The sequence below is a fragment of the Morus notabilis genome, unplaced genomic scaffold (genome assembly GCF_000414095.1).
Source record: "Morus notabilis unplaced genomic scaffold, ASM41409v2 Scaffold534, whole genome shotgun sequence".
NCBI lineage: Eukaryota > Viridiplantae > Streptophyta > Magnoliopsida > Rosales > Moraceae > Morus > Morus notabilis.
Genome location: NW_010364797.1, coordinates 2439 through 20915, shown reverse-complemented (window position 1 = coordinate 20915; position 18477 = coordinate 2439). Strand labels below are relative to the sequence as shown.

The 18477-nt window shown below is 33.8% G+C and overlaps 1 protein-coding gene across 1 annotated transcript; it reads left to right on the top strand.

Moving 5' to 3' along the window:
- The first annotated feature begins 10199 nt into the window (after positions 1-10199).
- On the top strand, positions 10200-17579 carry LOC21412078 (TMV resistance protein N). Its single transcript, XM_024171424.1, is given in 12 exon segments — positions 10200-10225; positions 11524-11648; positions 11651-11990; positions 13477-14228; positions 14231-14562; positions 14974-15261; positions 15429-15605; positions 15714-15936; positions 16000-16288; positions 16290-16662; positions 16699-16785; positions 16869-17579. Coding segments are annotated over 12 exon segments (3336 nt in total). The 3' UTR covers positions 17193-17579.
- The last annotated feature ends 898 nt before the right edge of the window (positions 17580-18477 follow it).

Sequence of the window (18477 nt, the reverse complement as noted above, 5' to 3'; positions counted from 1 at the left end):
AGAAAATAACAATAATGTCCTCCGACTTAAGGGAGGCATTCAAGTTATAATCACGGTGTCGTGGGGGACCTTGCAAACCCTCACGTTCCGATGATTGCGCGCAAGTGGTACGCGAGCACTCGGGCCCATCAGTAAGAAAGATAAGATAAGATAATAAGATTATGATAAGACATCATAATTAAGCATAATCAGCTCATGCATATTTATTCATGTGTACTTACAGTTATTTTGTGAGATATAGTTCCTACTTGCTGAGCGAAAGCTCAATCAGATATGTTCATGCTGTAGGTAAGAAACCTATCAGCAATTCTTGAAGGGCAATGGCAAGCGGCGGACGAATGGTGGAGATGGGAATGGATACCGCTCACGCCAGTTATCTTCCGCAATAAGTTAAGAAAAATCATGTATATGTATATATGATTTAATGGTTTCAAGCATGTATGTTTAAAAAGTATAGGTACATATGTATGTTAAGGAAACCGAGGTTGTAGCTAACAACCCTCGTTTTGAGTATTTGAGTTTTAGAACGTTGCAACAGAGCATGCAACAAATAAATAAATTTTAAACATGACGATTTAAATGATTGATTTTAAAAGGGCTTTAAGATGTACTTGAATTTAAGATTTCTCACGAAATCCGTTTTAAAGTCAAAATTAAATGGCCCGATTGAATTGGCTAGTTTTAAAAAGGCTTTTAAAGGGCATTTGAAATAAGAGTTCAAATGCTGCTCTGTTTGAAAGATATTTTTAGAACGTTTTATCTTAACTGAAATTAAGAAAAGCTTTAAGAAATTTAGTGATTCACTTATTTGAAATTATTGTTACAAATTATGAAAGTATTCTTTCTTATATTAAAAAAAAAAAATGTTCCGCAAATTTTAAGAAACCCCAGTAAGTACAAGTTAAAAAGTTAGTAACAGTGGCGGCCTCAAAGGAGGGTCGTCACAAAAACAGTGTATGCTATTTTTTTCCCGAATCTGTATTGGACAGCCTAATCTGTTTTTGAAAAATGGCTTTAAACTTGCTTTTCAAGTTAAAATTGTGTTTTGTCATAGTCATAGAAAATGTTCAAAACATCGAGAACTATAAGTTCAAGCCTAGAAATACTGAAAAATCTCTCTCTAGGGTCCTCATTTTCGCGTTTAAAGTAACCAGAAAATTTTTCCTCCAACCCAAAATAAGCAACTTAAACCAAACATAAGCATACCACATAATACTAATCAAACTAACCCCAAAATACACAAAATCAACATAAAACTCACACACCCTTATTACAACTTATCTCCTCAAGAACCACAAATTACATCCTTGATTTTCAACTAAATTTTTGGTAGGAAAATATAGGAGAGATGTTTAGAATTTATACCCTTGAAGAAAATCCTTGGTTAGGCTCCTCCTAGAATACTTGATCACCTTCTTCTTCCTCTAAGGTTTGGTAATGGCTTGGAACTAGAAGAGTATAAGAAAATTTGAAAAGAATATTTCTACATCTCAAACTTTACTAGAGCATAAGAAAGAGAGGGTTTAAAGTTTATACCCTTGGAGAAATGCTTAACTAGACTCCTCCTAGAATCCTTTGATCTACTCCTTCTTCTTGTATTATTTGCTAGTGGCTTAGGGTTAGGAGAGTGAGAGAAAATTTTTGAGAGGAAGTGGTATGGTGTGGCCGGTTTTAGGGGGGAGAGAAAGAGAAGAGAAAAATGAGACCTATCTTATGATGGTTCATTTTATAGACAAGTTTGTGATCATTTATTTAACCCTAACTCCACTCCATTAGTCAACCCAATTTTTGGTTCAAATCCCCCATTCTTGGCCAGTTCTAGGTGAAGAAGAGATGGAGCAAGCATGCCATGATTTCTCCTTCAATCACTACTATCACATCCCCCTTAACATGAAATCTCCTAGCACACTCAACTAGCCAAGGTTTGGCTCCAATTTCATTGTGCATGACCGGTTATAGATGGAGAAAAGGAGGAGCTAGTATGCCATAATTTTCCCTTCAATCACTACTATCAAATCACATATGTCATGATTTATCTTCACTTATCCCCATCAAATCACATATGTCATCATACTAAATCCTAACCTACCCCTTGTACTTTTGTCTTATTATCACTTAAGTTTTTTTTAAATTAGATAAAATTATACTAACTGTAAAAAAGTACTTAACTAACAGAAAATTTTAATTTCTGACGGTTTCTTTTCTATTACTAAGGCCATTAAAGTTCTAAGTAGGTCTTTTAATTAGACGCTTTCACTTAAACCATAATGTACGTCATTTTCCACTAACCATCGATCATTGAGCGCACTTGGTTGTCGTGGCATGCTTTATTGACAATTCCACAGGCAAGGTCCTTTTTCTGTGGAGTGCAATTTAAGTATTTGTCTTTACCTTTTAAGAAATTTCCGGTAAACATGTTTTTAAAAAAAATACTTATAAATATATTTTAAAAAATAAAACATCTCTCGCTCTTCTCTCTCACGAGTCACCGACTAATTCTGTATCTTCTTTTATCTTGACCAGGTCTTCACCAAAGCCCAGAAAAAAAAAAAAAAAAAAAGCAACCAAAAACGTAGATCTTTCATCTGCTCTCTACTTTTCAGCAAAATTCCCGAAATTCTAGCGAAAGCATTTTGAAATTGCCTGCTGAGCAATCCAAGCTTTTTTTTTTTTTTTTTTTTTTTATTATCAAAGAGAGTCTACTTCTTCAATTTTTTTTAAACTGGTACTTGTTGATCTGGTGGTGCTAATTTGTTTCATCTATTTCACTCCATAAGATCAACTGATCGCAAGCTTATCATCACTCCAAATTAAAAAAAAAAAAAAGAAGAAAGAAACTGTTTTGCCTTTAATTTGGTTCTTTGATTCTTTCATAGTCCGAGCATGGCTTCTTCTTCTTGTTCTCTGAAAAAGTACGATGTTTTTGTAAGTTTAGAGGCGAGGACGTACGCTTCAATCTTTGGAGTCATCTTCATAAAGCATTAAAGCAGAAAAGTATTGAAACCTATGTAGATGAGAGACTTGAGAGAGGGGATTACATTTGGTGACAACAAATTGCATGGCCAGGGTTGAACCACATATTGTCAACAACATCAAACTTTAATGTGTTAATAGATTTAAAATTATGATTTAAAATTATTTTTAATTTATATATATTTTTTATAGAGAAAATATTATGTATACAGTGTCTTTCCATCGCTCGGTTGTTGAAGGCTTTATTGACCATATCTTTAATAATGACAATGACCCTTGATTCTCGTGGTGCAACTGACCATCTTTCGAGGAAATTATCGACAAGTTGGAATGAAAGCATTTTGGAAATTACGAAGCAACTCAAAGCCTACCTTGCCAGTGTTCCGTTTTTCCTTCGTAGATTAAAAGTTTGTCCGCTATGACGTTGGTTGGTTCTCACCTGGGGATTGAATTATATTTTATAATGAGCCGCAACAACGAATCTATTATCCTTGATTGGCACAACGCTTTGACAAGGAAATCGTCTAATGATTAGCCATCTCATGAGGAATTTGTAAATGAGAGTTTTAGGATTAAAAAAATAACATTATTGATAGTTTTATTTTTTTTAACAGTTATAGTTACATAAAAAATTATTTATTCTACATATTTTTTAAATTAATTTAATTTTAATCAGATATAATAGTTAAAAAACTAGTCATACTAATAGAACAATCTATCAAAAAAACTCTCTTTCTAAATATTGTAAGTTGTAAATAATGTTTTACAAGGTTCAAATTTAATTAATTGTGTAATTAGAGGGATAATACATGCTGAACATAATTTTTTTTTGTTTCTCTTTTTTTTAGAAGTTCTATTTTTCTTTTTCTTTTTTTCTTCCCTTTTCCTTATTTCTTCAAAGTGTTGAAATACTTTTAGAACTAATTTGCTGACAGTCACCAAGAACGATAAAAAAAAAAAAAATAATAACAACACACACAATAAATACGTCCATGTAATTGAAATAGTTGATGCACAGCACATATATGGAAAAGGTAAGCATATGATTAGAACAAGTTAATTAATAGTTGCCTTAGAAAAAAGTTAATTAATAGTTGGGCATAGCAGATATACGTGTGTGTATATGTCGTTGCATATTAATGATCAAGTTTGAAGTGATAACTGAATAAAACAAGTTAATTAGTGTTCATTTACACAACTCAAGTCATGACTTGAGTTGTGAGTGAGAGAAAAATATTATAGTAAAAAAATTAAATTTAAATTTATGTGAAAAAAATATTATAGTAATATGACTTGAATCGTGACTTAAATTGTGTAAATTAACACACTCTTAATTGCTTGATTAAGTTAGAAGTGACATGCAAAACCAATTAAACACGTGTGATTTATTCCCTGTCAGTCACTTTTGACTTATACATTTTCAAACCCTTGGGTAAATCTTCATCATCAAATTTAATCTTAACGGCCACTATTAAGTGGATGGATCGTCTAGCCGTTAAGGAAATTAACCAGCTATTGCCTATTAGTGGGGACTTACAGAATTTGTTACCCTTAACTTAAAAGAGTAGTTATATTTGCACCTATAAATTTTATAAGTACGTACCCCCAATAATTAATACCTCTTCAATAAATATGAGAAAAATCTATCTTTCTATAGACACTCTTTTTAATAATACCTACTTTACCCTCTCATTACACCCACTCTAATTGATATTGATTTGATTCTTTTATACTATTAATTTTATGTTTCCATTTTAAGTTATTATTCATCAATCTTCTTACTTTTATTACATTAAAAAAAATACAGCTCTATATGCTTCTATAAAAATAAAAAATAAAAAATGTACGTTGCATTTTTTCTCAGAATATACTTGTTATTTCTCCTTTATACGTATTGGCATAATCCACAAGCAAAGTTATCCCCACTGTGTTTTTTTGTATGTTAGTTTCGTTATGGTATAACATATAATCCATCAATAATGTAGAGGACGTTTAGTTTATGTATTTAGAATCATGATTCAGAATTATTTTTATTTTATGTGTATTTTTTGTAAGAAAAAATACTGTAGAGAACCATTAATCATGATTCAGAATTAAGAATGAATATAAGAAACAAACATCCCAATAATTTGACAGAGAAAAAAAAAAAAAAAAAAAAAAACCAAAAAAAACCTTAATGGAGAGTTTCTCCAGCGTCAATGAGAACATCAGCCCTTTTATTTTTTCAATTGTTAAATCCGATTAAAAGCATATTAAATTATAAAAATATACAAAAGTGATAGATTTTAATACAAATAAAAAGATTAAAAAATAAATATTTTCAAAAAAAAAAAGAAAACATCAAAAAATATACTAAGGTAGAGGGGCCTACTTTAGTGTTGTCTTTTCATCACATGGTGTTGAAGGCTTTCTTGACCCTTCATTCTCCTAGTGCATCTGACCATCTTCCGAGGAAATTACCGAGAAGCTGGAATGAAAGCATTTTGGAAATTACGAAGCAACTCAAAGCCCACCTTGCCTCTGAATTTCTTAGCTGATACTAATTGATTTACACGGTGGTTTCAAGTATTATTTCCTCTTTTGACTCAAATACATATACTTCATGTGCACTGCTTAAGTGTATGCAGTATGAATAGATGTTGTACAAGGCTTGAAACCCTCCCAACCGAAATTTTTAAGCTCAAGTCTCTCGCGTCGCTTGATTTATCTCGTTGCTCAGAATTGAAAAGCTTCCCAGAAATCTTGGAGCCTCATGAAGGACTATTTACTATTCAATTAGATGGATCAGGGATCAAAGAACTACCCTTGTCTATTGAAAATCTACATAGGCTTGCTTCTCTAAGCTTGGAAAACTGTGAAAATCTTGAGTCTGTTCCAGATAGCATCTGCAATATCAATGGTCTTAGATTCCTGGACCTATCTAAATGCCCAAAACTTCAAACTTTGCCCGCTGTGACATGGGCTCGTTTTTTCCCCGAGATTACATTAGATATAAGTTACAAAAGTATAACCAACATTCTAGAGTGGTTGTGCTACGGGTCATCCTCGTTACCAGTGCTAGATCCAAGCGAACCTATCGGTGAAAGAATAACCGTGACCATTCGGAGATTTTTTAATTTGATTTACTTTGACGCACTCGGATATGCGACTTGTCAATCTAGATCTGAATGCAACTCGTTTTCACGTTCCAAAATTGGTCAATATACTTCTTGTCTAGATTGCGAGGTATTTGATGGTGGCGAGGATTCTGTAGTTGTGATGTCTAAATTCCAGCCTTACTTTCTGCAAGCAGCAACTGAATTTCGTTCAAACCATGAAGAACAAGACGAGGTATGTCTCTTTCTTGTATTGCTAATCACATCCTTTGAATAGGGGCTATTCATAGTGGAAAAATTCATAACTTTTCTTGTGCTACAGGAAACGAAATATCCTGGAATCAGTTTTTGTCATCCAGGATTTAAAATTCCGAAGTGGTTCAATCATCAGTCTGAGCGATCTTCGATAGATCTTTCATTTTCTCGAGATTGGTATAATACCAGCTTCTTAGGATTTGCTGTATGCATTCGTTTTAAATTGCTGGACTTTTGGGAGTGCGACTTTGATAAGCGCCTCTTCGACTTGAATTTCACATGTGAATACCATTTTAAAACAAACCGTGGTGATAGTACTTTCCAGAAATCAAGGGATGTTCATTCGATAAAAAAGTTCGGCTTTATCGAATTAGACCTCATGTTCACATGGTATGTTCTCTACAAGAACTACGATGACTATCACGAGGCAATAGAGGCTTCATTTCAGTTCTTTGTTGAACAACTTGATTCGGATACACGTGTAAAAGTTGGCGATCCGGAAATAAAAAATTGTGGGATCCGCATCTTGTATCGTCAAGATATTGGGGAATTTTGTTACAATCAAGTTGCAGAAGGGGAACTAGATATTGTTGACAACATCAACTGCGATACCGACGAAGCACATCCTAAGAGAACTAAATTTCAAGATTTTCGCAATTGATGCTTTTTGTTTCTATTTCTTTTTATAGGTAATTTGTACACTTCTCTAATCTTATAACACCGTTGAATAATCACAATGTTAAAGTTGTTTTATCAGTCATCACTTGAAAATTGATATCTCTATAACCTCTATTACATCATTCAAATAAAAAAATAATGATAACCTTTGAAAAAACATGCAGACTTGATTTAATCTACACACTCTGAATAATTTACCTGTTGGCTCTATCGAAATTTTTGTGTACATATTTTCGTTAAAGAAAAAATTGTGTTTACTACTTGATCTAGTAAGGTTTGAAAATGATTTTTAATTTTCCTTTCTTGATAGAATAATAGATTTTGTGGAAACCATATACGCTATAACTAGGAACCTTCTCTGTGGAAAGATAGAATTCTACGAATGATGACAAAAATATCTTTGCTTGACTTTCATGCTTGAGGTAGCACTTAAAAACACAGTTCTTTTTCAGGGGCGGAAGCTTCAATTGAACTGAGCAGTCCTTTATGGCACACAACTCTACTTAGAAGGGCAAGGTTGCATCTCACTTAAAATGCTACTTGTAGTGGCTGTAGAAGTAAGTTGGAGGTTGACGATTTGGATCCGAAATGGAGATTAGCGAAAAGGCTGATATTTGTAGGTTTGTGTTTAGTAGCTTGTAAATTTGTAAATTCCTATGATACATGCTTCTCAAGTGGCAATGACACGTGAAAATTTAGTTAGTGCCATAATTACTATATGAGTCGCAACAGTAATTACTATGAGTTATCATAATGAGTGCTTGAAAAATAATATTACTATTTTTTGAACATAATAATCCTCACGTTTTGTTTTAGTAACTTGTAAAATTGTAAAATCCTATATCATACATGCTTCTCAAGTGGTAATAACTCGTGAAAATTTAAATTCAACTTTTTATACTACAATATATACTCTTGCATAAAGTCACATCCGGACTGGAATTGAAAACTTAAATTAGAGAAACGAACGAGACCTTTACTTAATATCACAATTACTATACGAGTCATAATGATAATTACCATTTGTTCCACTTGAGTATTTGTTCGATTAGTAATTATCGTAATTATTCTATTTATGAATTATGGTATTAGTGTTTCTCAATTTATTATCTTAATTACTCTATGGGTCACAACGACAATTACTACTGAAAAATTGTTTAAAATAATTGAAAAAGAATTCTATTACAAATAGTATAGGGAACAAAGAATAGATTTAAGTAGTTGCTTATCTTTTAAAATGTTACCAGATGAGCTTCCACAAAGTAAACGGATGCTAATATCTAAAAGAAACAGCAATAGAACAAGTGCCCCCATCATCCTTTGAGTGTCTTCCATTTCTTGAGGTTCTACAAATGACAAATTGCACAAGGCTTGAAACACTCCCAACAAGCATTTGTAAGATGAAGCGTCTTGCGATTCTTGATCTGTCTCATTACACAAAATTATTTACTTTTGGGATCAACGTCTACAATATCAAGAGTCTTCAATATGTAGACCTTTCTTGTTGTTCAAAACTTCAACGTTTGCCTGTTTTGACATCAGTTGGCTTCTGTCCTAAGATTAAACTAGAGATAACTTACAGCGGTATATCCAAAATCATTGATTGGCATTACGGTTTCTCTTTATTTCCAATGCTAGATCCAAGCAGAACCAGTGGTCATGAAAGAATAACTGTCAAAATTGAACGACGTTTTAATATTATTATTTTTCAGGTAGTTGGCTGTGCGACTCCTCAAAATATCGCTTAACATTCTTGTTGGAAACCCTCTAAATTTAATAAGAAGGAACGCAATGTTGTGACGTCTGAGCTCCAGCCTTCCTTTTTGCGTGCAGCAACTGAATATTTTCGTTCAAGACATGAAGAACTAGGGGTATGTTTCTTTCTTGTATTGTTCATATATAAATTTTGACCAGCTTTTCATAGTGGGAATAATCATCTCCCTTTTTGTCCTACAGAAGTCGAAATATCTAATACTCCATCCAAATAAAAGATTAATCTTTTAAATTCTACTCTGCTCACTCTGCATAATTTATCTATTGCCTCTCAAATTACTAATTACATTTATTTTACATTAAAAAAAAATGGATGCTTACTACTTGATATGGTCAAAGTTTGGGTTTTTAGAGTTCTCACTGTTATAAATGATTATTGCAGCCTATATATAGCTTTTAATTTGTGTAAAACAAACCTGCTATTTGAATATATATAGAGTTTATCAAGCTTTCCTCTCATTCTGAACAGACTTCCAACAGCAACTCATTTTCATGAAGTTTTAGTTATTTCCACCCTTTAAGGGTGCTGTGTAAATGTAAGTTGAAGATCGACAATTCGGATCCAAAAAGAAGACCTCTGGAGAGGCTGTTATTGTAGTTTAAAGCAGCATCTGGCAATCGCACCATTCATCATTTAGAAGGCAAGTGTTGCTTCTATGATTTTCCTTTTTTCGCCAACTTTGATGTCGGCTTCAGTTTTCATCTCTTTTCTACTATTCTAGCTTTTCATTTTAGTATTTCATTCAGGTTTTTTGTTCTTTTAGTCAACAGTCTTTCATTAAGTTACTGCTAAGTTGGTTCATCCTACGATTTTTAAGGATCCAAACATTTGTCCTTCTTTATAGGGAAAAACATACTTTTGAATCTTTTTGAAAGTAAATAGCATATTTACTTAAGTTGGTAACAATTTTGAAGTTTTTATCTACGTGTTATTCCAATTTTTAACCTTCTTTTATTTTGTCTTCCTCACTCTGTCCTTTCCTCTTTCTCGATTATTTTTTTCTTTTCTTTTCAAGTTTTGCCATTAATTTTAGCAATTCAACATCCTAGTAAACCTGGATTTGCATAAAAATTACTTGTTACCAACATTCCATTAATTGGTTGTTTTCCCTCGTTACAAGAGTACATACGTTTATACCTATGTAATTATGCATTGAAGAAAGCCTGAACAATTTCCATCCCAGTCATATATTTTTTCACATTTTCACTCTGAATGATGGCAGTTATTGTTTTGGCACATACGTGGGCCATCTCGACACTGCAGGTGGATTTGGGGAAGGAGCAGAGTTCCTGTACAGATCATTGCTTCCAGTACAGGTCTATTCTTTACTCATGTTTAAATTTTGCAGTTCCTTGTATTTAATTTATTTATTTATTTTTTTTATTTTTGGCTAATGGTTGATTCTCTTTCTATTGTTAGGGAAAATGGCGTTGCTTTCAGCTAGTGCAAGTCATCGCGGTCGACACTTGTAATGGGTAGACTAATTGTTGAAGGAAAGAAAGAGGGTTTTGATTATTTTTTGAGTGAAATAGTATCTTGGATATGATTATTCTTGCAATTAATCATTAAGAAAGAACAAAATAAATATTAACATGCCCATTCTAAGTTTCATATAGGTTTCTGACTTTGTATGTATACTAGTTGAAAAGCACAGGCTACGCACGTGTGTTTTGGTTTCTTAAATTCATTTAAATTGGAGGAAAAATAAAGGAGATGGCCGGTTTTAGTAGAGAGAAAAGGGGAGAGTCTTCTTGCAATTTTTGGCTTGGAAAAAAGGGAGGATTTAGTTTGGAAAATGAGAAATTTTGTTCTACCCATGACTATTTATAGGCAAAGCTTGTCGGGAGGATTTAGGTGAAATAAAATTTGGTTGTCTGAAAGGTCCAAATAGGCTAGATATGACAAGTTCTTTAAAGACCAAACTATCACTTACTAAAGAACGTAGAGACTATCCGTACCAATAACCTTTTAAAAAAATTGTTACTGCATCAAACGCCTTCGTATATGACAACAACTTCTATTCTTAAAAAATAATAATAATAAAATAAAAGTGTAAGGCATTCACTATTTTTCATTACTTAAACTTTCAGTAATTTTTGAAAACTACATATTAGGCCCCTTAAAAGAATTCAAACCAACCCTACATTTAGCACAATTTTCTCTAATCTATTTAGTTAATGCATATAAATTAGTGATTTTAATTCTGAATTTAAATTTTGTGAGAAAATCTATTAATAAGAATTTTTTTTATTAAAAAAATCAGAGTTAAAGCCACTGCACCCCACCGAACGCACCTGCGAATGACCGGAGACCTCTCGAATCGACGCATTTACATATGCTGGATGCTTCTTCGACGTTTCATTATTGACTGAAAAACAAAACAAAACAAAAAACGAAAAATTAAATTTGGTCTGCATGTGAATAGATTGGAACGCCCCAAATTTCTAGTCATTTCAATAATTTTCCACAGGAAAAGAAACCCAAGAAACCCAACGTACACGTTACTTTGACTCTATTCGGCATAACTAATTAATTTTAGGCAATATCTTTGTAACTTCACTTGCAGGAAATTCCCAGCCACTTCTGGAGCTTCTAATTTCTTTGTTTTATTCACTCTTTACTACCTATTACCTTGCAAGTATTATCTCTTTATTGTCTCTAAAAGACCATTAGCATTTAGCAGCTTCTGATTCCATACAAGGAATTTTAATTGTTTATTGTGCTTGGTTGGTAATGGTTCTTTCTCAATTACACGAGTATGGGTTCTCTTGTCCCGAAAAAGTACGATGTTTTTATCAGTTTTAGAGGCGAGGACACGCGCAATACATTCACTAGTCATCTTCACAAAGCATTGCTGGATAGAAATATAGAAACCTCATTGATGGGAGACTTGGGGGAGGAGATGAAATTCCGTGCTCTCTCTTGGCTGCAATTGAGGAGTCGAAACTCTCCATCATTGTTTTCTCGGAGAATTATGCTTCTTCCTCGTGGTGTTTGGATGAGCTCGCGCATATTCTCAGGTGCAAGGAGACGAATATGCAGATTGTTCTGCCGGTCTTTTACCATGTAAGTCCATCTGATGTGCGGAAACAACAACGAAGTTACGCTGTTGCGTTTGTCATGCTTGAAGAACACTTTAAGGATGATCTAGACAAAGTGAAACAATGGCGGGATGCTTTAACAAAAGCAGCTAATCTATCTGGGTGGGATCACCAGTCACCAGGTAGTTCTCTTAACTTATTTGTGTTTAGTTAAATTTTTATGTCATTGTTCAGTTCTTATTAACTGTTAAGTGTTTATTTGTTTGTTTTGTTTTGTTTTTACACAAATAAGTTGAACAAATTGTTTACACAAATAAATTGTTAAATATGCTGAACAATGTTTAGCGAAAAGTTAATCTCATGATAAAATGCTCAATAATGTACAAATTCATGAGATTTAACTAAAGTTACCGTTTAAATGAGAAAATTGATAAACGGTAAGAGACTAAATGTCCTGTTTGTACCAGCATTCGAAGGAAAGGTTATTATGAGACTATGAAAGATATGAAACCGTGACTGAGTTGGATTGGTTAGCTACCTCACTCCTCACTGGTTATGCGCGTTATGGTACAACAAGACAGGACCTATAAGAAGTAAAAGACATGAAAATGAAAAACAGAAACCGTTCTATATAAAGGTACGGTATCTGTAAAGAAGAATGAAAAGAATGAGAAACACGAAATGAAAGTCGTTCAGAATGTGAAAACACAATGTGAATGACTAAAATGAGATGAAAACGCGCAGAACAAAGAATGTAATGAAAGAAGAAGAACATAAGTCATACATGTTTTAGTAGTACGGAATGTATTATGATATATGACATGAATGTATATATGGGTATGCATAATTATTGCATCTATTTATGACCTATTGATCCTTGTTGAGCGAAAGCTCATTAAGTTTGTTCGTGTTGTAGGAAGCTCGGGTAAGGCACTGGCTCTCTGAAACTTGTTGATGGGCATGCAGAGAGGATGCAGCAGTGGAATGTGGGCAAGTGGGTTGTGGATGTATCACGTGTTTTGGAAATGCTGCAAAACCTTATGTGTAAAATGAAATAGTGTTTATGAGTATAAATGGCTTATGTAATGAAGGAACAATTCACAAGACATTGAGGCTATGTATAGCAACCTCTAGTCATAAGGTATGGTTAATATAACGAATTGCTATAGCAATTCGTAATAGTTGAAAACGGATTGCTACAGCAATTCCTAATAGTTGAAAACGAATTGCTACAGCAATTCATAATAGTTGAAAATGGATTGTCACAGCAATTCATAATAGATGAGAATGGATTGCTATAGCAATTCCTAACAGTTGAAAATGAATTGCTACAGCCATTTATAATAGTTGAAAACGAATTGCTATAGCAATTCATAATAGTTGAAAATAGAATGCTACAGCATTCAGACACGAATAAAAATGAAAAAAAATGTTCTGAAATTTTAAGGAGTTATAACTAGTAGACGGTAGAGATTAAGAAATGTTAAGTATGAGCCTAGGATAATGATCAAAAGTTAAGATCGTCACAACCAGTCACCAGGTAATTCTCTTAACTTATTTGTGTTTAGTAAAATTTTTATGTCATTGTTTCAGTTCTTATTAACTGTTAATTGTTTATTTGTTTGCTTTTTTTTTTTTTTTTTCCAAATACATATACTAGGCCTGAATCTGAATTAGTTGAGAGAATTGTCAAAGGTGTTATGGAGAAATTGCATTGTCTATCGTCAGGTGATGATTTGAATGGCCTAGTTGGAATTGACGGGCGCGTTGAGCATATTGAATCGTTGTTGCTCGAAGACTTGTCATTGGATGTTCGCATTATAGGCATTTGGGGCATGGGTGGTTTGGGTAAGACAACTCTAGCTCATCTTGTGTTTCATCGTTTATATCGTCAATTCGAAGGTTATTGCTTTCTTGAAAATGTTAGGGAAGAATGGCAAAAACATGGGAAATTTGATTTCAGAAACAGACTTTTTACTAATTTGCTGGAGGAAAGAAATCCTCATGTTATCAACATGGTGTTTGTAAAGGATAGGCTTCGCTGTAAAAAGATACTTATGGTTCTTGATGATATAGATGATTTGGAGCAATTTGAACATTTAGTTGGAGGTCGTGATTGGCTTCGTCCTGGAAGTAGAATTATTGTAACAACTAGAAATAAGCAAGTGCTCAAGAATATTGAAGTTGATAGGATATACATGGCAGAGCAATTGAATGAAGATGAAGCTCTCCAACTCTTTTCTCTGCATGCTTTCAGAAGAAACTCTCCCACAGAAAGTTATTTAGATTTGTCTAGAAAGGTCATAGATTATGCTGCAGGCTTACCACTTGCTCTTAAAGTTTTGGGTTCTCACTTGTATTCTAAGAGCAAAATCGAATGGGAAAGTGCGCTGGAGAAACTAAAAGTAGTTCCCAAAAAAAAATCCAGAATATATTGCAAATAAGTTATGATGGACTCGATGATAAAGAAAAGGATGTGTTTCTTGATGTTGCATGTTTCTTCAAGGGCAAGAGAACGAGTTTTGTGGAGGAACTATTGGATGATTGTGGTTCTTTTGCGGAGATCATTAGAGTTCTTGTTGACAAGACTCTCATAACCCTAACGTATTATGATCAACTTTGGATGCATGATTTGGTGCAAGAAATGGGTCGTGAAATTGTTCGTCAAGAATGCATTAAAGAGCCTGGAATGCGTAGTAGGCTGTGGATCGCTGATGAAGTTTGTCACATCTTGAAAAATGACGCAGTAAGTGCTGCGCTAAACTTATTTTTAATCATTATGTGACAGTTTTTAATAAAAACTTCACAGGAAAATCATTTTGAAACAACTTGAGAACTCAATACATATTTGGTTTGTTGTCATTTTCAGTTTAACATATTGCATATTCTTTTAATATTCTGTTTGGTGTGTGCATAACAGCTACACTAAACTGAAATCTCAAAATGGATAAATGGCATGTTTTTTTTCTTTTGTTTTGTTTTTTTGTTTTTTTGTTTTTTTTGGCTGCTGAAAGGATAAATGGCAGTTGGATAAATGGAAAGACTGCTAGTCTTTTTCCTTTTAGATAAAAAGTCAACACAATCAATATAAAGCATGTTTAAATTGGAATCAGAAAAGAAAACATTCTTACATTATGCCTTTGTTCTCAATTTTCAGGGCACTGCAAAAGTTGAAGCAATCTCCCTAAACACGTCTGAAATGAGAGTTGATCATATAAACTTGAAACCGACAGTCTTCAATAAAATGTACAATCTAAGATTACTTCAGATATTTGAATGCATAGAAAAGTGCAAATTGCATCTCCCACAAGGTCTTGATACACTCAGATATCTCAATTGGCCCACATATCCTTGGAAATCTTTACCATCGAGTTTTATGCCTCAAAATCTCCTGGAACTCAACATGCCCTCAAGCCAGTTGGAGCAGCTTTCTATTGAATTCCAGGTATATACTTACTACCTACCAATAAACGGATATGTCGGATTTGTAGTTGGTATTAAAAAGTTGAGATAATAATTGATGCACCTAGAATTATTCTACGTCATGTTGGTTTCAATGTTATTTTTGAAGGATATTATAACTTATGCTTGACATTTCTGTTTCCATTACAGCATCTTGGGAGCCTAAAAGCTATCAATCTTAGTTTCTCAAAGACGCTGTCTCATATGCAAGATCTCTCTCAAGCTAATCTCAGGCGTTTAAATCTGGCAAATTGTGGGAGTTTAGTAGAAGTTCCTACACTGAGGTTTGAGCAAGCCTTTGACGAGTGTGTTGGTCAAGAGGAAAAAGTTAGAAGCACGATGGAACAAAGTTACTGGAGACCTCAAGTTTTTAGCATGATGGAAAATAGTTACTGGAGACCTAAAGAAACTTAAGCTTTCTTGTCGATTCCTGAGGTCTGTGACTACTCTCTTCATCTCGGTGGCTGCTTAAATCTCAAATTGCTTTCAGAGATGTGTGGGAATATAAGATCCATATGTTTACGTTATACCGCAGTTGAAGAATTGCACCCTTCAGTTTGGTCTCTTGAAAATCTCTCTCATTTAGATCTCAATAGCTGTAGAGGCCTCAAGAATCTTCCAAGCAATATTTGTCAATTGGAGTCCCTAGAACATCTAGATTTAGGAGGCTGCTCAACTATTGACAAGTTTCCAGAGCTTCCGAAGAATTTAAGGATGTTACACTTAAGCGGAACCGCAATAGAACAAGTTGCCTCGTCATCCTTTGAGTGTCTCCCTAATTTGGAGGTTCTATATCTAGAAAATTGCACAAGGCTTAAGTCCCTGCCAACCAGCATATGTAAGCTGGAGTCTCTTGTGACTCTTAATCTGTCCGATTGCACAAACTTCAAAAGCTTCCCAGAAATCTTGGAGCCTATGGAATGTTTAAGAATTCTGAACTTGGATGGAACAAGGATTAGGGAGTTGCACTCATCGATTGAAAATCTAACTAGGCTTCGGTTGCTATTTTTGAGACACTGAAAATCTCGAGCTTGTTCCAAACAACATCTACAATATACGATGCCTTGAGTATCTTGACTTTTCTAAATGTCCAAAACTTGAGAGTTTGCCAGCGTTGTCAGTTGGTTTTCACTGCAAGATTGAAGTAGATCTAAGTTACAACAGCATATTAAAAGTCCCTCATTGGAACTTCGGTTTATCCTCGTTGACATTGCTTGACTTGACCGATATCACCACCGGCAGAAGACATGTGAGCATGGAACGATTGTTTAATATGATTCTGTTTTCAAGAGGCAACAACGAGACAGGTGACTTTCAGATGGATAGCCTTTTGGCCAAACCTCAGGCATGCCGATGTTCGCCTTTGGATAATTCCAACTTCTCAAACTTTCTCTTTTGCGGATGTTCAAGATTTGATTAGGCGGAGTGCACCAATATGGCGGCTAAATTCCTGCTTATCGTTTTGTGGGAGGCAATTTGGTTTAAGATGAATGAAATAGAACAAGAGGTATGTCTCTTTCTTGTTCTTCTAAAAAAGTTTGTGTAGTTTTTTATTAAGTGAGATAATCATAATGCTTGTTTGTACTGCAGAAAATAATTTTTCCTAGAATCAATTTATGCTGTCCTGGAAATGAAATTCCATGGTGGTTCAGTGATCAGTCCAAGGGATCTTCAAAACATATCAAGCTTTCTCCAAATTGGCATAATCCCGACTTCTTAGGTTTTGCCTTTTGCTTTGTTGTTGAGTTTGAGCACTATTGTTTTGATGTCAAGCACTTGAATTGCTGTTGTGAATACCATTTAAAAACCAACCATGGTGAAAGCTACAGATCTGTTTGGAGATCCCAGAGACCAGAGAAGGCCGAATGGATGAAAGAAATCAAATTTCTCAATTCAGATCACTTGTTGCCCTGAAATGTCATTTGAATGTCATTTGAATTTTGCCTAGAACCGTTTGATACAAAGTAAATACAAAGTAAATTCAGATCACTTGTTGAAAATGGTAAATACAAAGTAAAAGAATGCGGAATCCGCACACTGTATTTGCAAGATGCAGAGGAATTTGGCGTCATTGAATATATTTCTCAGAATGCGTCTTTTTTGTGGACATCGCCGGGAATCACATTGTCAAGCGAGCAACCTGTTCAGTGCATCTCTTTTGCGGTAATTTATGAACCTGTCTAGTCTTATTAGTTATTTCATCTTTCACTGCTGTCTGTTTTGGCCATGCGCATTATGCTGCAGGCTTAACATAAAATTCTAATGGAACGAAAAAGATCTGTCTCTGGACACACCACCCCCGCCCCCCCCAGCAGTGTCGAGATGGCCCACGTATGTGCCAAAAAAAATAACTGCTATCATTCACAGCGATAATCTGAAAAAATATATGACTGGGATGGAAATTGTTCAGGCTTTCTTCAATACATAATTACATATGTATAAACGTATGTACTCTTATTTATCTTCAGGAGAATGAGGGAAAACAACCAATTAATGGAATGTTGGCAACAAGCAATTTTTAGGTAACATTGGATTAAAAATGATGTACGGATGTCATTTTAATGACTTTCGGCAATTTAGTTATATGTGAACGTTTTGCACACAAGTTAAAATGTGCGAATGTTTGTCCACAGGTTTTTCAAAACTTTTTTGAGTTTTTTTTTTTTTTATGTCTTTTGCCTTTGTTTTTTTTAGAGTTTTTCCGATAGATTGCTCCTGTCGATAAGAATAGTTTTTTAACCGTTAAATGTGGTCAAAACTAAATTAAATTAAAAAAATATACGAAATAAACAGTTTCTAATATAAATATGACAATTACAAAATAAAAAACTATTAATTGTTACAGGAGACGCTCCCTCATATTTTTTTTTTTTTTTTTACTTTCTTTCTTCTTTGTCTTTTTTTCATTTATTTGTATAAACATTGTTTCAAGAATGCGCGTCTTAACTAGTTATTTCTAATAAAAATGAATGAGACACGAATGCGAGAAAAAAAAGAAAAAAGAAAAAGATCCAGTTAATCATTCTCGATCATAAGTTAGCCGCGATAAATCAATTTTTTTAACTGTTAATTTTGTATATTTTTTAATTAAATTTGACTTTATACAAATCTAAATTAATTCTATTGATATGTCGATCAACCTTATATACTATAAGGGAGAAAGAGGGAAATATGTTAAGATTTAAGATGAATTAAAATT